At 45.9% G+C, this 24,803-nt stretch overlaps 1 protein-coding gene across 1 annotated transcript in view; it reads right to left on the reverse strand.

Annotated features, from left to right (window-relative positions):
- LOC136628683 (zinc finger protein 420-like) overlaps nucleotides 1–24,803 on the reverse strand; it is a 312,230-nt gene that overhangs the window by 13,073 nt on the left and 274,354 nt on the right. The window contains exons 8-15 of the mRNA XM_066604789.1: nucleotides 18,940–18,973; nucleotides 17,898–18,081; nucleotides 7,818–7,890; nucleotides 4,359–4,437; nucleotides 3,997–4,176; nucleotides 3,791–3,914; nucleotides 3,644–3,708; nucleotides 3,056–3,158 (exon numbers count right to left, since the gene is read on the reverse strand). Of these exons, the coding sequence (XP_066460886.1) occupies nucleotides 3,056–3,158; nucleotides 3,644–3,708; nucleotides 3,791–3,914; nucleotides 3,997–4,176; nucleotides 4,359–4,437; nucleotides 7,818–7,890; nucleotides 17,898–18,081; nucleotides 18,940–18,973 (842 nt within the window). The remainder of the gene's footprint in view (nucleotides 1–3,055; nucleotides 3,159–3,643; nucleotides 3,709–3,790; nucleotides 3,915–3,996; nucleotides 4,177–4,358; nucleotides 4,438–7,817; nucleotides 7,891–17,897; nucleotides 18,082–18,939; nucleotides 18,974–24,803) is intronic.

The raw sequence follows: 24,803 nt of genomic DNA on the forward strand, positions 1-24,803 counted from the left end.
ACACGGAGTTGTAACTGCATGTGTCCACTTCTAAAGAACCCCAGTCTGACTGGGGCATGCAGTGTGGGCCGAAGCCCACCTGAATTAAACATGACATTAGCTCAGCTGTGCTGGGCACTGCAATGGGATATATTTATGTACCGTCGGTGGGTTCCAGGGAGCCACCCATGCTGTCGGTCCACACGGAGTTGTAACTGCATGTGTCCACTTCTAAAGAACCCCAGTCTGACTGGGGCATGCAGTGTGGGCCGAAGCCCACCTGCATTAAACATGACATTACCTCAGCTGTGCTGGGCAATGCAATGGGATTTATTTATGTACTGCCTGTGGCTTCCTGGGACCCTCCCATGCTGTCGGTCCACACGGACTTCACAATAGGGAGTTGTACCTGCCTGTGTCTATGAATTAAAAACCCCGGTCAGGTTGGGGCATGCAGTGTGGGCCGAAGCCCACCTGCATTTAATCTGACGTTAGCTCTGCTGTCCAGGGCACTGCAATGGGATACATTTATGTACAGCCGGTGGGTTCCAGGGAGCCACCCATGCTGTGGGTGCACACGGAATTCCCATTGCGGAGTTGTACCTGCCTGTAACTATTTATAAAAAAACGCGGTCTGACTGGGGCATGCAAACACCTTGACAGAATGAATAGTGTGTGGCACATAGGTTCCCCATTGCTATGCCCACGTGTGCAGCTCCTGATGGCGGTGGCACAGGATTATATTTCTCATTGCTTCTGTACAGCATTGTGGGCTATCGCCCCGCCCCTTTTAAAGAGGGTCGCTACCTAGCCGTGCCAACCCTCTGCAGTGTGTGCCTGCGGTTCCTCCTCATGGCAGACGCACTTCTAAATAGACATGAGGGTGGCGTGGCATGAGGGCAGCTGAAGGCTGCGCAGGGACACTTTGGTGTGCGCTGTGGACACTGGGTCGTGCGGGGGGGGGGGGGGGCAGCATGTAACCCAGGAGAAGTGGCAGCGGAGTGTCATGCAGGCAGTGATTGTGCTTTGTTGGAGGTAGTGTGGTGCTTAGCTACGGTATGCCTTGCTAATGAGGGTTTTTTAGAAGTAAAAATTGTTGACAGGGGGGGGCCCACTCTTGCTGCTATTGTGGCTTAATAGTGGGACCTGTGAACTTGAGATCCAGCCCAACATGTAGCCCCTCGCCTGCCCTATCCGTTTCTGTGTCGTTCCCATCACTTTCTTGAATTGCCCAGATTTTCACAAATGGAAACCTTAGCGAGCATCGGCGAAATACAAAAATGCTCGAGTCGCCCATTGACTTCAATGGGGTTCGTTACTCGAAACGAACCCTCGAGCATTGCGATAATTTCGTCCCGAGTAACGAGCACCCGAGCATTTTGGTGCTCGCTCATCTCTACTAAAGAACACTCCAATGCAGGCAAGACAGAAGAAGGGAGGTTAGGGAGGAACTCAGGATGATGCTAGTCCTACAGTCCTTGTTATCTGTATGGTGCCACTCCTGGAAGGGGAAGGGGCAAACTCTCTACAGACACTGCATGTTGGTCTTGACTTTCTTCACTGCTCACGCTCTTAGTTGTGATGCATGCGTTCTTTGAATAAATTATTAAACAGCATGTATGCAAGTACTTGGATGAGAATGGAGTAATTAACCAGAGCCAGCATGGGTTTGTAACAAACAAGTCATGCCAGACTGATCTAATTTCCTTCTATGACAGAATCACCGACTGGGTTGGTCAGGGAATGCGGTGGATATAGTATATCTTGACTTTAGTAAAGCATTTGACAAAGTATTTCATACCATACTTATTGAAAAAATGACCAAATCTGGGATTGACAAGGCAACTGTTAGGTGGATTCACAACTGGCCGAGTGATCGTACTCAAAGAGGGGTCATAAATGGCTGCACATCCAAGTGGAAGAATGTATCAAGTGGGGACCACAAGGCTCTGTCCTGGGCCCAGTGTTGGTCAACATTGTTAAAAATAATCTGGAGGAGGGAATTGATGGGAAACTGATCAAATTTGCCGATGACACAAAGCTAGGAGGGATAGCTAACACTAGGAAAGAGGGAAAGTATTCAAAAAGATCTAGAAAAGCTTTCACAGTGGCCGGCGACTAACAGAATGGTATTTAACAAAGTAAAATGCAAAGTCCTACATCTGGGCAAGAAAAATAAGGAAAGCACATACAGAATGGGAGAAATTGGGCTAAGCAGCACATGTGAAAAAGACTTGGGTATACTAATAGATCATAGACTGAACATGAGTCAACAATGTGATGCAGCAGCCAAAAAGGCAAACCCAATTCTGGGATGTATTAAGAGAAGCATAGAGTCTAGATCCCGTGAGGTCATTATCCCCTCTACTCTTCCTTAGTCAGACCTCATCTGGAATACTGGGTCCAGTTCTGAGTAGACAAACTGGAGCAAGTTCAGAGAAAAGTTGCCAAGATGGTGAGTGGTCTGCAAATCATGTCCTATGAGGATCGGTTAAAGGATCTGGGAATGTTTAGCTTGCAAAAAAGAAGGCTGAAAGGAATCTTAATAGCTGCCTACAAATATCTGAAGGGCTGTCACAGTGCAGAGGGAACAGCCCTATTCTCATCTGCACAAGGAAAAACTAGAAGCAACAGGATGAAACTGAAAGGGAGGAGACACTTTAGATATTAGACAGTGAGGGGGATCAATGAGTGGAACAGGTTGCCACGGGATGTGGTGAGTTCTTCAATGGAAGTGTTCAGAGGCTGGACAGACATCTGTCTGGGATGATTTAGTGATTCTGCACTGAGTATGGGGTTGGACCCAATGACCCTGGAGGTCCCTTCCAACTCTACCATTCTAGGATTCTATGATCTTGAGGGGGTATTTTGGGCATGGTGTCCACAGATCAGATATTGGAATGAACATCTCTTACAGTTCTGGGAGCTCTGGTGGAATTAGTGACACTCCTGCCAGCTAATTCTACACCAATAGGTCACTTAGGAGGCCCAGTGATGCAGGGGAAAGTTATGGAAGCTTGTATGTTCGGAAAACACATCTTCTGTGACTCTGCTGTATTTAGTGGTTACTACTCACTTGGGCGGTTACCTGCAGGAATCTCCTCTTCACACTCCTGTTTGATCCTTACATTTATCTCTGTAGTATTAATATTCATCAGAGCTTCATCCTGATGCGAAAGCTGTGGAACAAATATTGTAGAAGTCAGCAGACGGTTGGAGAAGTCGTGTGGAATGTTTTATGACATGGTGACCTGACAGGAGTAGTTATCTGAGCCACATAGCTGCAGGTCGAGAAGTCGGACATAAATATTAGATGGCTGCTCAATGACCCCTCAGGAACCTCATACACATGTATATCCGGCATGGCTAGACACGCTGCATGTTGTCTCAGTAGAGGAGATCAGCGTCTACCAGACACATCCGCTGCTTGTCTCGGGGACATAAAGGAGCAGATAGATATAAATCCAACCTGTTGGCTCCTTATTCCCACCAGCAGTCTCCACCACCAGAACACTGGGAGAAGATCCAGACAAGATGTAATGTCTGTGGTCAGCGGTAATCCTGCCATCTCCACCGGCCTCATCACACAAGGAGAAGACATCTAATAAGACTGAAGACAAGAGCTTCACAGCCTTCTACAGATCAGAGGGACATCTCCATCTACCTGATGATCCTGTGGAAGAAGAGGACGGGGACATCTCTCTGGGGTTCTTCTCTTACTGGATGGAACTGCAGGAAACACAGACGGACACTGAAGTCATTCTTTATATACAGATAATAAGGTCCCCGTGGATTTAGTCCTGTCTATTACCTGGTGATGGGAGCGGCTGGCGGGTCTCCATCATGGCCTCCTTGTGCAGATCCTTGTGTCCTTCTAAATACTCCCACTCCTCCATGGATAAATAGACAGCGACATCCTGACACCTTATAGGAACCTGACAACACAATATACAGTCATCACCCAGAAGCCTCCAGTGCTGTTACTGTATAATGTCCCAGCATTCCCTGCAGCGTCACCTCTCCAGTCAGCAGCTCAATCATCTTGTTGGTGAGTTCTAGAATCTTCTGTACATTGATGTCCTGATGTACCGGGGGGTTAGATGCGTCCCACGAGATTGGGATCAGAGGTCTTCCCCATCTATCACACACAGGGGCCCGACGGCCATCATTAGAGGTCTTCTTCACTACTGTGTAATCCTGTATATGGGGAGACATTAATAAATATCATACATTTTCAGAGTCCATTACCTCTCCAGTGACAGCATCTGTTATCCTTATAGATGAGAATAATGTAATGTGACATCATCAGACTTTCTCCCCTCTCCAGTGACATCATCAGACTTTCTCCCCTCTCCAGTGACATCATCAGAATCTCTTACCTCTCCAGTAAGCTGGAAGAGTATCTCTAGGGTGACATTTAATATACTTCCCACCATCTTGCTCTTGTCCTTCTCCATCCTTCATGGGTCAGCGAAGAGAGTTCTCTTATAGACGGATCTCAGCAGAGGATCTGGTGTTTTAGAACCTGAAGGGAAAGAAGATTAAATAATATAAAAGCTGCACAAAACAAAAGGGGAAAAATTAGAGGAGAGATTCAAGGGCAGCTGTTTTATGATGCCAGAACTGCCGGCAGCACAACATCCTGACAGCCACATGGCAGACATGCAAGTTCTATCAGAGATGCTGCGTAAAGAGAACACAGTTTACCAAGTAGTCAGAAACGGGGAGAAGAGTCATAGGGGCGGTCCTGCAGACTTCTCCCAACCCCCACACCTCTGTCCCCCAGTAATCAATACCCAAATGGGAAGTCGTGTACAGATGAGACGCCCACCCATAGTCGTGTACAGATGCCACCCCCCCCCATAGTCGTGTACAGGTGAGACCACCCTATAGTAATGAACAGATGAGGCACCCACCCCCCATAGTCGTGGACAGATGAGACGGCCCCCCATAGTCGTGGACAGATGAGGCACCTCCCCCATAGTCGTGTACAGATGAGACCCCCCCATAGTCGTGTGCAGATGAGCCCCCCTATAGTAATGGACAGATGAGGCGCCCACCCCCCCATAGTCGTGGATAGATGAGATGGCCCCCCCATAGTCGTGTACAGATAAGACGCCCCCCCCCCATAGTCGTGCACTGTGTTAAGAAAATTGTAGATCAATGTATCATTTAATTGTTCTTTTATTGCATTGTAGACCAGAAGGATCTAGCATGATGCTAGTATAAGTAGTGAAGGGGTTAAACAAACGCTTTCTATAGCTGTGCATGGTACTGGGACAGACAGACAGGAGATAAGACAGTCACTCAGACATCCCCTTGCATTCCTTTTCACTGAATTCATAACATTTCATTGTATGTTATAGTAACACCTTAGAAGGTGTAACTTATGTTAATCATTGAAGTTTCAGCCTATCATGTATTCTTATTAATCTTGGAGGTATGTACTTTTCCTGTGATGTAATTAATGGTATATAAACAGCATACACCTTAGAATAAATTACAAATCATCTGATACCGCACTGGCTGGTGTGATATGTATTTCTCCTGGGTCCAGACTTCTATACGAAATCTGGGAGGGTCTACTCTTTGATAAACAGTTAAACACATAAATTCTCCTTACATTTTTGGTCCTTCGAGCCAGAAAGACTCACTGAAGAGGGAAAGGACAGCCTGGCTGTGAAAAGGTGGGTCTGAAGTACTCCAGATAATGTGCAGTAAGTATAACAATGGTTAAACTTTTCTTCTCTTTTCTTTTGTATACTTTAGTGTTAGTAGAATTTACAATGTGTATTGGAAATGAGAAGGAAGTATAGACGAATGGGTTGTCAAGGGACAATAGCAGTTGTCTATGTGAGACCATAGCCCTTGTGAGAAGGCTACATGAGAGAATTACTCCGTGCAGCACGTTAAAGAAGAGGTTAGATGACGTCATGGGACACAGGAGTGTCCAGGAACGTTACTTCTTATCTTCCTACTACTGCTTTTTCTTTGATATTGTGTTATAGAGTAACTAAGAATATAAAGAAGAATATAATGTAATATTCGTATTGTTGTCTTATACTGCATGAAGCGAATGTGTGAGTGATTGAGATAAGCGGATCCGATACGTAGGCACTGACCTCTAGGACACATTAAGGACCAACCTCGCTGTGCAGGTTGTCTTCGGACAAGCCCCTTATTGTGTTCAATGCTCACAGGTCCTATTCGGTAAAGCAAAAAGAAGTCTTCGTGTATATAGCGAAGCACTGATTCTGGTCAGGAACCCCTGTGTTTTCACTATATATTTTAGTGGCCAGAGGCTTGTTTTATGTTGTTTGTGTTGTAAATTTATGTCAAGAACATAAATACTAACAATGGGAAATACAAAATGTAAGGCATTCTCCTGTGCATGTCTCTGTTGTTGTTGCCAATGACAGGAAGTCCTTGAAGGAGTTAAGAAGTACATGCACAAGTTAGATCCTGAGTATGTCAAATATTGTGACAAGTGGGAAAAGAAATATAGATTTAAAAATAAATTAAAAGTTACTAGTTGTAAAGAAATATGTGATAGAATACGGACAAAATCAGCTAAAGATCAGCAGAAATACAGATTATCTGCTGCTGAAGCCTGGTTAGAAGCCCCAAACTGTCACGCCCATATAAAGAATAGACCCCCGACAGTTTGATGAACAATTCAAAGGGTTAATGAGGAGTTACAATTGAATGAAAAAAATAGAGAGAGCAAATAGAAAAATTCTAAGCCCAGATTGGAGTTCTGTAGAAGGAAATTAGAATGGGAGGGGAGGAGATGGTAGACCGTTTCCATAGGATAAACAGGGGGAGAGAGATGATCTAATGCTGTATATAATCAGCCATCAAAGAATGCGCTTGTAAGTGGAGTAAAGAAGGGAATAGGAGGTTATATAATGAGATACATGGTTACTAGAGATGAGCAAGCGTACTCGCTAAGGCAAACTGCTTGAGCGAGTAGTGCCTTATTCGAGTACCTGTCCGCTCGTCTCTAAAGATTCTGCTGCCGGCGCGGTTGAGCAGTGAGTTGCGGGAGTGAGTTGCTACTGTATGTTGGTAGCTAGCAGCAGACAGTGGAGAGAATTGTGGGGGGACACAGTCGCACCCTTCTTTATGAGCAAGGCCATAAAGTAAACAGGTAGAAACTCCAATACTGTCAGCAAACGGTTAAATATTTGGGGTATAACCTGTCAGATGAAGGTAGGCAAGCAATTCTGGAGGTCCCAAAACTACGAGCAAATTATGTCCTTTTTGGGAATGACAAACTTCTGCAGAGCTTGGATCCCAAATTATGCATCTCTGACTCATCTGTGATGACCCTCTGGCTGCAGCTGACAGGATCCAGTGGGATGCGCCCTCTGAGGAAGCCTTTGTCAGGTTAAAACAGACTCTGGTGGGCACATCAGTCTTGGGGGGCTGCCGAACTACAGCAAGCCCTTTGTGCTAACGGTTGACTCAAGGGAAGGATATATGACCTTTGTGTTAACTCAGGAACATGGTGGGAAACAGACCGCTGGCATACTACTCTTGCAGACTAGATCCAGTTGCCGAGCGCTCCCACCCTGTGTACAAGCGGTAGTTGCGGCAGATGAAGCAGTCAGACCTTCTGCCACTATAGTGCTGTTCCCCCAACTCACCCTGAAAATACCGCACACAGTTAGTTATACTCATATCTTAGTCCTTCTAGACATCCCTCCAGCAGGACACTACTGCTCTCACAGCCACACCTGAGGGATGCACTACACTCCATCCATCTACCTTATTGCCTATTTCTTCAGACAGTCCTCCATACAACTGTCTAGGAGAGATGGCACATAAGGTGTTACCGAGACCAGATCTGCAGGATGTACCTCTTGTAGATGCTGAATACACTCTTTGTAGATGGGTTGTACATCTCCGCTGAAGAGAAGAAAATAAAAAAAAAACTATCTTACCTAATATGTTCTTCAGAAATGCAGCAGTTTTGAGCCATGGCCTGTGTCATGTCTCAACAGGGGGGATGGTAGCACTCATATCGAAAGTATTCACAGCTTATGGGATTACAAACTACTCTAAAAAAATGTTTTGTTTGTCTTGTATTATTTGTGCTAAAGACCAAGACCAAAACACAAGACCAAGGAGGGACGCCGTCCTACACTTCAGTATCCCTTCCAACACATTTGTATGGACTACATAGAATTATACAAATGTGGAGGTAAGAAATACTGCCTAGTTATCATGGATGCTTTAGCCGACTGGATAGAAGTGTTTCCCACAGGTCAGTCGGATGCAGCCACAGTGGCTAAAGCATCACTAAGGGAATACCAGGTGATTGGGTCCTCATCAAGGGGATAAAGAAAAAGATCTGGAAGACCCCAAAGTGGGAAGGACCTTACCAAGTACTCCTCACCACTCCTACTGCAATAAGGATTGCTGAATGGCACACCTGGATTCACCAATCTCACTGTAAAAAGGTATCCCAGGCAGAGCAGGGACAGGGTGCTGAGGGGGTATAGTCCAGCCCGCTACAAAAAGGGGGGGGGGGCGAAACTTCTCCGTCTCAACCCGGTGAAGAAATCCACACCCCTTCCCCATGGGTCTCCTTGGTAAGGACAAAAATGACAGGAATAGTATTTCTTTTTGGTGTATCGGTGAGTCTGGGGAACGCTATTGATGACAGCCCTGATATTGTCAGAGGTCATCATCATATTACCCGATCCTACACATGGGGGATGCTGGGAGAGCTCTGAGTGTAACTTGTATAGAAGGAGTGACGAGCGCCATACTGGTAGATCTGCTCCCTGACCTACTGACTGCAATCCCTGCTGGCCATCATAAACCGCTCCTGCAGTCACACGATTCTGCCGTCACATGACTAAATGTCTGACCATTGTCTATGTGTATAGCATCCCTCACTCTCCACCTCACCATACCGTGCACATCTCCACCCCGCCATACCGTTCACATCTCCACCCCGCCATACCGTTCACATCTCCACCCCGCCATACCGTTCACATCTCCACCCCGCCATACCGTTCACATCTCCACCCCGCCATACCGTTCCCATCTCCACCCCGCCATACCGTTCCCATCTCCACCCCGCCATACCGTGCACACTGCCAGCCCCTTTACCTCCTGTACCCCCCATTACTTGTAGTATGTAAGCTCGTTGGAGCAGGACCCGCACCCCTATTGTTTGTATCAGCTGATTACTATGTAACCGCGGTTCTGTAATGTTTGTATTTTGTCTTTCTGTATTCCCCCTGTCTATGTAAGCGCTGCGGAATATGTTGGCGCTATACAAATAAAGATTATTATAGATATGTGTCAGATGAGGGACTTGTTGGCATTGCACACAAAGGAATAATGTGTGGCTAGATGCTTGCCTGGCTTGATCGTACTCCTAGTCAGGCCACGTCCCTGCAGCCATTTTAGTGCTAGTCATGGCCTGCGGCCATTTTAGTACCTGCTTTAATACCTTCGGCCACCGCCCAGGTGCCATCTTGGCTTCTCACCTCCCATAGATGTACCTTTTACCTGGCATCCCAATGCTTGCACTTGTAGTACACAACACCAGTGATTAGTGCCTACTCTGAATTGTGCAGGAATAGTCAGAACCCTCCATCATTGTCCTCTGTGTGTTGATGATATGTTGTCTACCTTAAGTTTGTGTATAAGATAGGGTCAGTATGATACTGTGAGATATTTAGTCATAGCAGTGGAATATGTACGGTCTCCTTCAGATAAGTGTCAGGTAGTGAGGGGACAGGTTGCTATGGGTGACGGTAATGAGGGGACAGGTTGCTATGGGTGACGGTAGTACTGACAATGATCAGGGATAGTAGGCAGCAGGACAGAAGGGATGATTATATGATGCAGATGGGATCAGACAGTGAAGGAATAGTTTACAGTAGTATTAAATGAAGTTGACAGACAATGGCCTGAGTGCTGCTCTGTGTGGTGGGGTCAGCCCACAAATGGTTAAATCATCTGTTACATTGGAATGCTTGTTTCACTGTCACCCCCACCTTTCAGCTTTACAGTTCAGTGAGAAGGGAGGGGGGAGTGTGTGACTCTCTAACGTAGTAGTCTGAGAGCAATGCTCTGCTTGCTTGAAATTAATAGACTTGTAATGACGATGATCAGGAATTACGTTTTGTATAAACTTGTGTGAATAGGGAACGTACATTCTTGCTGTTATTTGTGTACAGGTCAGTTCTGTGATTGGTTTGCAGTGAGTTTGATTGTTTAATGGGGTTTTCAATGTGATAATGTCATGTAGGAGGGAAAAAATAATAATAATAATAATAAATAAGTTGTTGATAATGTGAGACCTGAGTGTCCCTATTAAGGGAAAAATATTCCAAGGATACTGCAGTTAGCTGTAGGAGTCTAGAGACAGTTAAAGCTTTGTCTATCTTATGACATCTCTCCTTGATAAGAGAAATTCCAGAGGGGGGTTGTTTAGGTTGGAGGATCAAGCGACTCTGCAGATGATTGGAGTAGTAGTAGTTGTGTGAATCTTTATGCTACGCAGTAAACATTGTGTATAGAGAATTATATGTTATTAATAATTATATGAGATAGAAAGACTTGACCCCATGATAGATAAAAGTTAATGATAAGACTTCACGCTGTGATGAACGTAAAATGTGTGATTAAGCTTCTTAACTGTACCTACCCCCCACAGATAAGTGATCCATGTTATACATTGAGTTTGCCGTTTCCACCTGTGGGCAGGGACCAAATACCTGCTGTTGTCTCTGATCCTGGGATTATACTTGCTTCGTGCTACCTGGTAATGGGACCAAGGCAGACTATGGGAGACTGCATGAGGGATGCTGTGTGGAGAGAACCGTATAGGCACGCTTTTTCTGGGATATGGCCTGAGCTACAGAGAGCATGCGCAGACGTGTGGTGGTTGTGTGGTCACAGGTGCCTAGAACAGTTGCCAGGTACAGGCCCTAACGGGATTGTACTTTGGTACAACTGATAATGCCTATGCACCTCATGACCTCCAAGGGCAACAGCGAGGGCCGTGTCTGGAGAACTAGGAACTCCTCTCCCAAAGGTTCCTTTGACGCCATCGGGGCCCAAGGGGGGTACCGGACGAGTATAGGGTGAGCAATCGGATGGCTGCAGAGGGTTTAAGTCTCTTCTTGCATGGTGGGCAACAGTAGATAAAAATGTAGACTGGATTAATTACACATACTATAACCCACAGAGATTTGTTAATTATACAATAGATGCAATCGAGGGCCTAGAGGAACAACTAGGACATACCTCACTTATTGCATGGCAAAATAGAATGGCTCTTATGTTACTAGCAGAGTTTGTAAAATGATTGGAGGACATTGTTGTACTATCATTCCTAATAACACAGCACCAGATGATACCTGAGCACTGGAAGGGTTAAATGCATAATAAAATGAACTAGCTGATAACTCTGGCATAGACGATCCATTCAGGGACTGGTTGGAAGCTTGTTCAGACACTGGTCACAAGTCATATACTCCACACTAGTCTGTCAGTATTTGCCTCCATTCTAGTACTCTGTGGTTGCTGCTGTATTCCGTGTATCCGAGGACTGTTACAAAACCTTACTGACACTTCCATCACCAAAGCGGTGTTCCAAAATATACAAGATGATGGAGAACAAGATGACTTACTGGGTCAGGTGACCACCTCTGTCTGACAAGTGATGGGTAAAAGTTCTATGAAGGAAGCGCCATTTTACTTTGATGTGACATTTTGATTCCAGTGCGTTCTCATTGTACCGATAGATTGCTCTAAATAACTGATTGACTCTTCGATAAGTAAGATTTTATATCATGATGGACAATGATTTATATATGAAGAAAGAAGCATCAATCGGATCATAATAAATCAAGGCTTCTCTTGGGGGCGGGCCTAATTTTGGATACAATTGGTGGAATGACTTTATATAGGATTTATATATATGGATTAATCTAATACTGTTATATGATATAATTATGTACTTAGTCTTGAAATGTGTGAACCAAGACCTCCTGGTAATAAAGCTTCGGGCCTGAGGAAGCCAGGAGTCTGTGGTAGAGCTACTTTATATATGTATTTGAGACTTAGTCTTACGAAGATACTGTGCTGATGTATTGATCTAAAGTGGGGAATGTTAAGAAAATTGTGGATCAATGTATCAGTTAATTGTTCTTTTATTGCATTGTAGACCAGAAGGATCTAGCATGATCATAGTATAAGTAGTGAAGGGGTTAAACGAAAGCTTTCTATAGCTGTGCATGGTACTGGGACAGACAGACAGGAGATAAGACAGTCTCTCAGACCCCCCTTGCATTCCTTTTCACTGAATTCATAAGGGTCTCATTGTATGTTATAGTTACACCTTAGAAGGTGTAACTTATGTTAATCATTGAAGTTTCAGCCTATTATGTATCATTATTAATCTTGGAGGTATGTACTTTTCCTGTGATGTCATTAATGGTATATAAACAGGATACACCTTAGAATAAATTAAAAATCATCTGATACCGCACAGGCTGGTGTGATATGTATTTCCCCTTGGTCCAGACTTCTATACGGAATCTGGGAGGGTCTTCTCTTTGATAAACACATAAATTCTCCTTACACACAGATGAGACGCCCCCCCCATAGTCGTGTACAGATGAGACGCCCCCCCCATAGTCGTGGACAGACGAGACACCCCCCCCCCATAGTCGTGGACAGATGAGACGCCCCCCCCATAGTCGTGTACAGATGAGACCCCCCCCAATAGTCGTGTACAGATGAGACGCCCCCCAATAGTCGTGGACAGATGAGACGCCCCCCCATAGTCGTGGACAGATGAGATGCCCCCCCCATAATTGTGTACAGATGAGACGCCCCCCCATAGTCGTGTACAGATGAGACGCCCCCCCATAGTCGTGGACAGATAAGACACCCCCCCATAGTCATGTACAGATGAGATGCCCCCCATAGTCATGTACAGATGAGACGCCCCCCATAGTCATGTACAGATGAGATGCCCCCCATAGTCATGTACAGATGAGACGCCCCCCATAGTCATGTACAGATGAGACGCCCCCCATAGTCATGTACAGATGAGACGCCCCCCATAGTCATGTACAGATGAGACGCCCCCCATAGTCGTGGACAGATGAGACGCCCCCCCATAGTCGTGGACAGATAAGACACCCCCCCATAGTCATGTACAGATGAGATGCCCCCCAATAGTCGTTGACAGATGAGTCACCACCCCCATAGTCGTGGACATATAAGACGCCCCCCCCCCATAGTCTGTACAGATAAGATGCCCCCCCCATAGTCGTGGACAGATGAGACGCTCCCCCCCTATAGTCGTGTACAGATGAGATGCCCCCCCTATAGTCGTGTACAGATGAGACGTTCCCCCCCTATAGTCGTGTACAGGTGAGATGCCCCCCCTTATAGTCGTGGACAGATGAGATGCCCCCCGCCCTATAGTCGTGTACAGATGAGACGCCCCCCCATAGTCGTGTACAGATGAGACGCCCCCCCCATAGTCGTGGACAGATGAGACGCCCCCCCATAGTCGTGGACAGATGAGATGCCCCCCGCCCTATAGTCGTGTACAGATGAGACGCCCCCCCATAGTCGTGTACAGATGAGACGCCCCCCCATAGTCGTGGACAGATGAGACGCCCCCCCATAGTCGTGGACAGATAATAGTATAAAAAATGTAGTCTGAACATAAAACAGACCAGAAGATGTAAAATGTCTCCTAACTGCTGCTAATCAGTAATTCTATCTACAGGGGATACATTACAGGGGGATAAACCACCACAAGTCCCAGCAACCCTCCAACCCCCACAGGAGGACACAGACCTGACGGACAGCAGCTTCCAGGACCTGTGATGATGTCACCGTCATGTGACCACCTGTGTGGGAGGAGCCACCATGTAGTCAGCTAGCAGGTTCGGTTTTCTGGGTTGTCGGGTTGCTGTGAGCTGCAGCAGCAGTGAGGAGTCATTATGGAGGTCGCTGGTCGGCTGAGAGCGGGCGCTCTATTCCTCTGGGACTCATACTGAACGATGTGATTCCAGGACCTGTGATGATGTCACTGTCATGTGACCACCTGTGTGGGAGGAGTCAGGGATCCCATCTTACTGGCTCCATAGATACATGATGTTACAGCAGTCACTATGGAGGTCGCTGGTTGGCCGAGAGGGGAGGAAGCCATGAGCCTCCTGATGTCGGCAGGGCTGATCGTGTCGCATCTTCCTTCAGTAGTGACCCCATGTTATATCGGTGACCCCATGTTATATCGGTGACCCCATGTTATATCGGTGACCCCATGTTATATCGGTGACCCCATTTTATATCGGTGACAAATATAGTAACATAGTGTGTAGGGCCGAATGAAGACAAGGTCCATCTAGTCCAGCCTGTTTATCCTCCTGTGTTGTTGATCCAGAGAAGGCAAAAACCCCAAGAGGCAGGAGCCAATTAGCCCTTTTGGGGGAAAATTCCTTCCCGACTCCCTAATGGCAATCAGACTGTTCCCTGGACCAACCCCTAATAGTTCCTACCTGCCTATATACCAGGATTAACAATTAACCTAAGATTTATAACCTATAATATCCCTCCTCTCTAGAAAGACATCAAGTCCCTCTTAACCCCTTAGTGACAAAGCCTGTTTGCGCCTTAGTGACGGAGCCAAATTTTGAAAATCTGACGTGTGTCACTTAACATAGCATAACTCTGTAAAAGTTTCACATATCCAAGTGATTCTGACATTGTTTTTTCGCCACATGGTGTGCTTCATATAGGTGGAAAAAATAGACCGATAGAATTTATGAATATTTATTAAAAGTGCCAATATTGGGAAAATTTTGAAAAAAATTTCATTTTTTCACATTTTCAACTGTAATATCTCAAATATGTGCAAACATACTGTACAAATTTTTGATAAGATACATATTTCCATCTATTTACTTTATTCTGGACGCACATTTGAAAAACTTTCTTGTTTTTGTTTAACCATTTAGATGACGTATAAATGTAACATTACTTTTCAGCATTTGAGGAATACTTTATTTTCCGGCACCAAGCCAAGATTGCAAAGGCTCATAGGTGTCACAATGATAGATACCCCCACAAATGACCCCAATTTAAAAACTACACCCCTTAACGTATTCACTGAGGGGGGTCAGGAGTATTTTACACCCACAGTTTTTTTTCAGGAGTTAATGCAATTTAGAAGAGAAAAAATAAAAATTTACATTTTTGAAAATATGTCATTTTAAAGACATATTTTTTTTCTATAGTGCACATGAGAATAAGGAGTGACACCCCAAAATGGATACCCGTTTGTCCTGTTTTCAGAAATATACCCATTGTGGCCCTAATATTATGATTGTATGCACAATGGGGCCCTAAATGAAAGGAGTAGTTGGTGGCTTTTAGAGCAGAACTTTTCCTTGAAGGCCTTTTAGGCCCCATAGCACTCTTGTAGAGCTCTTGAGCGGCGAAAACCATAGAGAACCCCCACAAATGACCCCATTTTGAAAACTAGACCCCTTATCGGATTTATCTAGGGGTGTACTGCCCATTTTGACCCCACAGTTTTTGAATGAATTCAAGCAAAGCAAAAGGAAACAAGTGTGATTTTTGTTTTTTCGGCAATTCTGTCATTTTAAAACAGCTTTTTTTCTTCAGCACACACATGAATTAAGACTTGCACCCCAAAATGAATACCCCTGTTTCTCCCATGTTCGGAAACATACCCATTGTGGCCCTAATCTTACATCTCGATGGACAACGGGGCCCAAAATGAAAGGAGTAGTCGGTGGCTTTCAGAGCAGAAATTTTGTTTGAAGGCCTTTTCGACCCCATTGCCCACTTGTAGAGCCCTTGAACGGCCAAAACCATTGAGGAACCCCCACAAATGACCCCATTTTGAAAACTAGACCACTTAACGAATTGATCTAGGGGTGTACTGACCATTTTGACCCCACAGTTTTTGAATGAATTCAAGCAAAGCAGAAGGAAAAAATTATGGGTTTTGTTTTTTTGGCAATTCTGTCATTTTAAAAACAGCTTTTTTTCTTCAGCACACATATGAATGATGACTTTCACCCCAAAATGGATACCCCTGTTTCTCTCGTGTTCAGAGACATACCCATTGATTCCTCAAAGTTTCCTAGCACCTGACACATGACAGACATCCATGCCCACTCCTCTGTGAAGAAGTGCGGAGGCTGACTACCACTCCGAGGGGCATGTTGCAGCTGGTATTTGACAATGGCTCTATCCTGCTGGTAAACCCTGGCCAACATGTGCAATGTTGAATTCCAGCACGTGGGCACGTCGCATAACAGTTGGTAAACTGGTAGCTGGAAGCGCTGTTTCGGTGTCCAGAGGATGGCAGCATCTGTGGTGGACTTTCTACATGTGCGAACACGCGATGCACCTTGCTTAGCAGCTCAGACAAATTGGGGTAGTTTTTAAGAAAGCGCTGAACCACCAGATTGAATATGTGGGCCAAGCATGGCACGTGTGTTAGTCTGCCAAACTGCAGAGCCGCCACCAGGTTATGCCCATTGTCGCACACGACCATGCTTGCTTCGAGGTTCAGTGGCAAAAGCCACAGATCTGTCTGCTCCACCAAATCCTGTAACAGTTCTTGGGCGGTGTGCCTCTTGTCACCTAAGCTCAGGAGTTTCAGCACGGCCTGTTGAGGCTTCCCCACGGCAGTGCTGCAGTGCCTCGCGCTACCGACTGAAGGCGACGTGCACTACTCCACAATACCAATAAGGTAGGACCAAATAGTTGAATGCACGCTGCAGTAGGAGTCCGGATCCAAAAACTCCAAGAAGACAGCAAGCTGAAATAAACAAGGTCCGCAGCTGCATTGGTAGATGCAAATAAAACCAAAGCTTGACAAAGATCTCACTGTAGATCGAAACGTTGCAGCTTCTTTTACAATGGAGGAATAAAAGCTTTGGTTTTATTTGCATATACCAATGCTGCTGCGGACCTTGTTTATTAGTGCTCACTGTTGGTAATTGAGAGGTGGAGGTGTGTGTGTGTGTGTGTGTGTGGGGGGGGGGGGGGTTGGAGAAGATGGCATAATAAGCCGGAGAAACCATGACCGAGGTAGGACCCGCAATCCTTGGTGTGGGTAGCACGTAAGCGGACACAGGGTGAGACTCTGTCCCAGCTGCCACCAGGTTAATCCAATGTGCCGTCAGGGAGATGTAGTGTCCCTGCCCACCAGCACTTTTCCACGTGTTGGTGGTTAAGTGGACCTTCCCAGTAAACGCACTGGTGAGGGCACGGTTGATATTCCTAGACACCTGCTGATGTAGGGCGGGGAAAAATAGTGGCGAATGGGGACCGAGCTGCGTGGGTCGTTCGTCGCCATGGGGTTGTGGAAAGCCTCACTTTCGACCACCCTATATAGCAGCATCTCCAGGCTCAGCAGTTTTCTTATATGCACATTTAGCGATTGTATATGCGGGTGGATGGCTGTATATATCCACTTGTGAGGGGGATTGAATCTCAGTGCCAGCATGTGCAACAGGGAAGAGGCAGTGGTGTGACCGGAAGGCAGTGAATGGCCTGCATTCCACCTCGTCAGGTGCTTAGCAATCATATGCCTGCGCATGCTGGTGGTAGTCAGGCTGATAGTGGTGGCTCCCCTGCTGATCGTGGTTCAGCACAGGTTGCACACCACTGTTCGTCGGTCGTCCGCATTCTCAGAAAAAACCTCCAGACCTTCGCACACCTAGCCCTGTGCACAGGAGCTTGCCGCAAGGAGGTGCTGTGGGCAACAGTAGTGGGATTAGTTGCTCTTGCCTTGCCTTTCCCTCTGGCCACCCCACTGCCTCTTCCAACCTGTTCTGGTGCTGCAGTTGCCTCACCCTCAGAAGCGCTGTCCTCAGTAGGCTTACCAACCCAGGTCGGGTCAGTCACCTCATCATCCACCAGCTCTTCCTCTGACTCCTCAGTCTGCTCCTCCCTCAGCCTTAATGACCTAACAACAACCTCACTGACCAACAACTGTATCTCATCATCATCGTCCACAAATATCTCTGGAGACACTACTTGGAAGTTCCCACCCTCATCACCCTGAGACTGTGAAATATCCAAATTTTGGGCATCAGTCACGACAAACTCCTCAGGTGGCTCAATAACCTTTTTTTCCGACTCAGGGAAGGGGCCCGAGAACAGTTCCTGGGAGTCTGCTTGTTCAGAATCTCTGCTTTGCCAAAAGTGACCAGCCTGGGAGGAAGGAGGAGCATCCTGAGGATTCAGAGGTCAAGTCCATTGGCTAGCGTGGGTGAACTGCGCAAAAAACTGGGTGTTGGAGAAATTAGTGGGCGCGTTATCCGCTATTCACGTCATCATCTGCTCGCACTGTTGTGCTTTTAATAATGAAGCTAGGCAGTGTAGATACACAGCGTTCTACTTCTCCCTCAGCAGCAAGCAGTTTCACCCTACCCAGGACCTCAACCTCTGCCCAAACCCTCATTCGGACGCCCACGTCCACGTCCTTGACCCTTACTCCTAGTCTTCATCTTGTTGGATAATGCACTTGGTCAAAATGCTGCGTAAACTGCAAGTCATTTTGCGTATGCTTATAGGCCAAAATAGACACTGTAAACTGAGTATAGTGTTGTTAGATAGTGTGGATTGACAGGACCCACACAGGGGTATATAGCGTTCGCTTTGAGCCCCGCCAACCCCCCAACCCCCCCCCCCCCCCCAATTTTTTAAACACTGTATACTGTTGTTAGATAGCGTGAAGAAAACATTCATTGAGGAATATGGACGCGTTACAGTAAGTATTTTCCACTGCTTTAGTAGAACGTTGTGCTCATGAAACAAAGAAGGACGCATTTCGATTCAGTGAACAAGATTCAATTGAATCGAAACGCGTCCTTCTTTGTTTCAGGAGCGCAACATTCTAATAACGCAGTGGAAAATACTTACCTGTAACACGTCCATATTCCTCCATGAATGTTTTCTTCAAGTTATCACAGAAGGGGAAATATAGAAACATTTAAAAACAATCGCAGACGATGGCCGTTACTTACTGAGTGAGGAGTGCATATAGCTGCATCCACTCAGCATGCAGGTAGCTGACTACCAAATAAGGGAGCTAATTGCACCTGTGAGGGACACCGATGAGACAGCCACTCACACTGCCTCTTGATATAGAGGGGGGTGGCTGCTTGGTGTATACTCCCACACAGAGTGGATACAGGGTGCCAGACCATTCTGACACATGTAGTTCGCCATGCAGACTAGCAACCTATTAATGATGCCATAATAATTCGGCGGGTTTCCCTGCACTTCAAACAGTGAACCACATTGGTACTGCCACCCTGGGCTCCCCCTGGAGTCTTAAAGCCACACTGCATGTGAATGATAGATAAATGCAAGGCATTAGTTGGATTTTGGCCAAGATACATGAGCCCACTAACCACTTCACAGTTCCTTGCGTTGTAGTGGGTCCTACACTAATATAAAGGCATCACAGAAGGGAAAATATAGAAACATAAAAACAATCACAGAAAACAGCCGTTACTTACTAACTAAGGGTGCGGGCAGACGAGCGCATAAACGGTGCGTTTTTACGACCAAACGTATATACGTGACCATCTGAGGCAATGGTTTCGAATGTATTCGTTCACATGGGCGATTTAACGGCGCGTAAAAACGGCAACCCGAAAAAAACCGGAACATATGCGACCGAAATACGCGCCAACGCATATTCGATGGCCCAAAAGACCGTTTGAAAAGTAGGAACAAACGAAAATACGCTTTCTAGCTCTGGTCGTGATCGGTAAAAAACGTTCTCTCGGGCGATTATACGTTGCGCTCGTGCGAACGTAAATACGCCTACGCTCGTCTGCCCGCACCCTAAGGAATGCATATAGATGCATCTTCTCACCATGCAGGTAGCAGATGAATTATTATGGCATCATTAATAGGTTGCTGGTCTGCATGGTAAACTACATGTGCCAGAATAGTCTGCCACTTTGTATCCACTATGTGTGGGAGTATACGCCAAGCAGCTACCCCCCTCTATATCAAGAGGCAGTGTGAGTGGCTGTCTCATCGGTGTCCCTCACAGGTGCAATTAGCTCCCTTATTTGGTAGTCAGCTACCTGCATGGTAAGGGGATGCATCTATATGCATTCCTCAGTCAGTAAGTAATAGCCGTTTTCTGTGATCGTTTGCTTCAAGTCAAGTGTAATCATCTGGACCGAATGGTAGGACGTGAGTATCTTCCTGCTAACATACATAGGATATATATGAGCATAAATCAGCTGCAGCAAGGTGAGATACCTTGTGAAATTTAAATGTTAGATAGCGTGGATTGACAGCACCCACACACGGGTACATAGTGTTCGCTTTGAGACCCCCCCCCCCCCAAAAAAAAAATAAAAAATAAAAATGATAGTTTTGTTACTTTCTTTCTAGTCTCTATACACCACTAGCAGTATACTGCATAAAATCGGTAACAGTGTGCAGTATACAGCCGGGATGCTTGAGAATACTTTGTGCACACTACTGCTTCCAGCCAGCCAAACTGCTGATGCACACAATGAGAGGAGTTGTAGTCCTAGAAAGGACTGTTGGGTTTTTGGAACAAGGATCCCTGCCTAACCGCAACCTGTACCCTACACTATCACTTTCCTGAATAGCAGCAGCTCTGTCCCTCAGCTAATGCAGCTTGTGTATGAGGCGAGCCTCAGGTGACCAGAGTTTTTATGCTCTTAGGTCATCTGATCAGGCCAGCCAATCACTGCTATAGACATGCAGAGGGTTGGCACGTCACAGCAGGAGGTGCCAAAGCCTTCCCTGTATGTTTATTGGCTAAAGGTGCAAAACATGTGGGGAGGAGAGGATGACATTTTCTCGAGCACCACGTGGTGGTGAGTAATGAGTAATGAGTACATCGAGCAGGCTAATGCTCGGATGAGCATGCTCGCTCATCTCTACTAGTAATGGCTCAGTGTATTATCAGCTCAGTATATGGCTTGATAATCTACTACAACCATTGGGTACCAGAATTCCCGGCTACATTACAGATCCCACGGCCATGTTACAGGTTTTATATACATTAGAACGTTCCACTCACTATTCTTGGATCACCAGAGATGCTTCCTCTCTTTATACATGTTGTGTCTCATCTACCTGACATGTATGAGCTGTACTGTACTGTATCTGCAAGTGTTTGCCTTTTTAGAAATACCAGCCCTTGACAAGAGTGCAGAGATTCTACTTCTGCTGGGTAGAGACATTCTTAGGGTGCACAAAATATGGCAGCAAATTATTGGACCTCACGATGCACCATTTGCCCAGTGCCTAGACTTAGGATGGGTCATCATAGGCAATGTCTGTATAGACAAGATGAAAAAGCCAACCGAGATCTCCTCATTTAAAACACACATCTTGCCAAGTTTTTGCAGTACTTATTTTCATCCATGCCCACACCATTATCGGGTGAAGGAGAAACTGACCAACGGTAAGTGGCATCATGACTAACAAGACAGTACAAACACTTTCCTCTGGGATGACAGTCTTGGATCAACAGTGTTCAATACAACAAGTGACGACAAGTTGGCGCCTTCTAGAGAAGACATTGAATGTCTCAAGGTCATGGAAAGGGAATTCACCCAAGATGATTCCAATAGCTGGGTAACTCCCTTACCATTACGTTCTCCAAGAGTAAAGCTACCTAACGATAGGCAGCAAGCTACCACTAGATTCTCCTCTCTGAAACACACTCTTGAGAGAAAACCAGGAATGGAAAAACACTTTGTAGACTTCATACAGAAGATATTCGATAAAGACCATGCAGAACCTGCATCACCGGTAAGGGAAGGAGAAGAATGCTGGTACCTTCCATCCTTTGGTGTGTATCACCCCCGCAAGCCTGAACAAATCAGAGTCGTGTTCGATTCCAGCGCTCAGCATGAAGGTGTCTCTATCAACAACCTTCTCCTCACAGGCCCTGACCTAAACAACAGCCTCATGGGCGTTCTAATTTGCTTCAGACAAGAACCCGTTGCAGTTATGGCTGACATTTAGCAAATGTTCCATTGCTTCATCGATAAGGAGGATGACAGAAACTATCTCAGGCTCCTATAACACACGGACAGTGATGTCAACAAAGAGGTCATAGATTACCGGATGAAGGTACATGTCTTTGGCAACAGTCCATCACCTGCTCTAGCAATCCATGGACTGAGAAGGACAGCTCAAGAAGGTGAGAAGGAGTACAGATCTGATGCTCGTCAATACGTCGAGAAGAACTTCTATGTCGGCGATGGACTTAAATCTTTACCCACAAGTGCAGAGGTGATTGATCTCCTCACCAGAACCAAGGAAATGCGGTCTGTTTTGAACCTTAGACTTCACAAGATTACCTCCAACAGCAAGGAAGTAATGAAGGCCTTTCCATCTGACGATCATGCAATCAACTTGCAGGACCTTAACCTCAGCTCTGAAGTTCTTCCTATACAATGCAGCCTAGTATTGCTGTGGAATATCGCAAAGATACAGTTATATTTCAAGCGTTAGCTTGCGACAAACCTTTCACCAAGCGTAGGAGTTTTATTGGTCGTGAATAGAGATGAGCGAGTATACTCGCTAAGGGCAATTGCTCGATCGAGCATTGCCCTTAGCGAGTACCTACCCGCTCGGGAGCAAAGATTCGGCTGCCGGCGGCGGGCGGAGAGCTGTAGGGGAGAGCGGGGAGGAACGGAGGGGAGATCTCTGTCCCCCTCTCTCCCCCTGCTGACTGCCACAACTCACCTGTCACCCGTGTCGGCAGCCGAACCTTTTCTCCCGAGCGGGGAGATACTCGCTAAGGACAATGCTCGATCGAGCAATTGTCCTTAGTGAGTATGCTCGCTCATCTCTAGTCGTGAACAGTTTTTTATGATCCTCTCGGGTTCATAGCCCCCATCACTATTCAGGGCAAGATAATTCTGAGACAGCTTACTACTGAGAATATGGACGCTCCCTTACCTGTCGAGAAACAACAAAGGTGGGAAAAATGGAAAAGGTCCTTGAAAGTATTAGAGCAACTCCAAGTACCGCACTGTTATGCTCCCAGTTCTCTTTCAGCTGCCGTCAAAAGGGAAATACACATCTTCCCTGAGGTATCAATGGAAGCCATAGCCACAGTGGCCTATCTGAAGATCTCAGGAACCAACAATGAGCCACACTGTGGATTTGTACTAGGTAAGGCCAAGATAACCCCAAAACCTGCACATTCCATACCAAGACTTGAACTCTGTGCAGTCGTCGTGCTAGCAGTAGAGATTGCCGAAGTCATAAGGGATGAATTGGATGTCGCAATAGATTCATTCACCTTTTACACAGACAGTAAGGTTGTTCTCGGTTATATACACAACCAAACAAAACAATTCTATGTGTATGTTGGCCACCGACTAGAACAGATCAGAAGGTTCTCCACCCCTGACCAGTGGTGGGATGTGTATGCATCCTAGTCTGGGTGCATGGGTTCCTAGGGGCAGCAAGGGCCCATATCCGAAGACAACTGGGCTGCCCTTTATTGGGGCAATGTGAGTAAAAGAAATGAAAAAGGAGGGTGGAGCAAGGCCCAGTGAGGGTGGTGGAATATTTATGGAATACACAGAGTTTTCAATGATTGAGTATTTTGAATGATGGAGGTGCTGCCAACCAGATGACGCTCCACCAGTGTGGGCGTAAGTGTAGCGAAAAGGATGTGAAAAGAACTGGTATGGAGGCGCAACACTCAAAGCTACTAGAAGATGTAGATCAAAGTCCAGTGTGTGATGGTGAAAGCACTTCTTTTTAATTATTTTTTCAGAAATTAAAAACCAGCAATGGAATACGCGTTTCGGGGAAGAACCCCTTCGTCAGTTCGGCTGGATAGGACAACAGGATGCCTAGGGGTGACACGATTCCAAAGATGTATAGGATGTGTCGGAGGTCCTGTGCGCAGGAGGACAAGGGAGAAAAAAGTGCTTTAGCCTTTCTTTATTGGGGCAATGTCCTCGCTCAGGTAGGTCAGTGTCACTTACCCCAATTGAAGATATGGACAGATGTTAATTTGTGGTAGTTCACCTGGTGTTTTCCTAATCAATCTGGATCATGTTTATGTGGACCTAGTTCTCATTTGCCCACACTAACGTAACACTCCCCGACCCTCGCTGATCTCTATATATCTCCATGGGAGGAATCTTGTCTATATAGCTCCCATGACCCGTTTCTGCAAAGGATCAGTTGGTAGGAGAGATATATAGACTACCTCCTCCTTGTCTGGCAGGACTTTCCCAGTTTGGTTTCTGTTTCCTATCTGAATAATAATAGTTTTTGTATCTTACTTTTCGGGAACCTTCTGACTCTCTCTCTTCTTGATGTCTTCCTTATTGAAGACCATTTATCAAAGAAAATTAATACTAAATTGTATAGGAAGCTTTTGGCGACTCCCTATTACACGCACAGAGCTGCCGCCCCCTCATGTGGTTTTGGAGCCAAAAGGCCTGTGCATCAAAAAAAGATTCTAATCAAGAGTGTTGTGTTATTTCTGACAGGTTGCGCCATCGCAGTTACCACAGTGGGATCAATGGGACCAAAAATATATCTAGCACCTTTATCCATTTTAAAACGAATCATAACTCCAAGATTGTGTTCATAATTCATAAGTCCAGGTTACTGGTGATATTGTATAAACTGGTATGTGAATAGTTGTAGAGTGTTGGAGCGATTAGAATGGATCAGGTGGTGATTTGAGAAGCCCAGGAAAGCTGGATTTAAATCAGCCTGTATTCTAATAACTCCAAGACTCT

The sequence above is a fragment of the Eleutherodactylus coqui genome, chromosome 5, assembly GCF_035609145.1.
Source record: "Eleutherodactylus coqui strain aEleCoq1 chromosome 5, aEleCoq1.hap1, whole genome shotgun sequence".
Classification (NCBI taxonomy): Eukaryota; Metazoa; Chordata; class Amphibia; order Anura; family Eleutherodactylidae; genus Eleutherodactylus; species Eleutherodactylus coqui.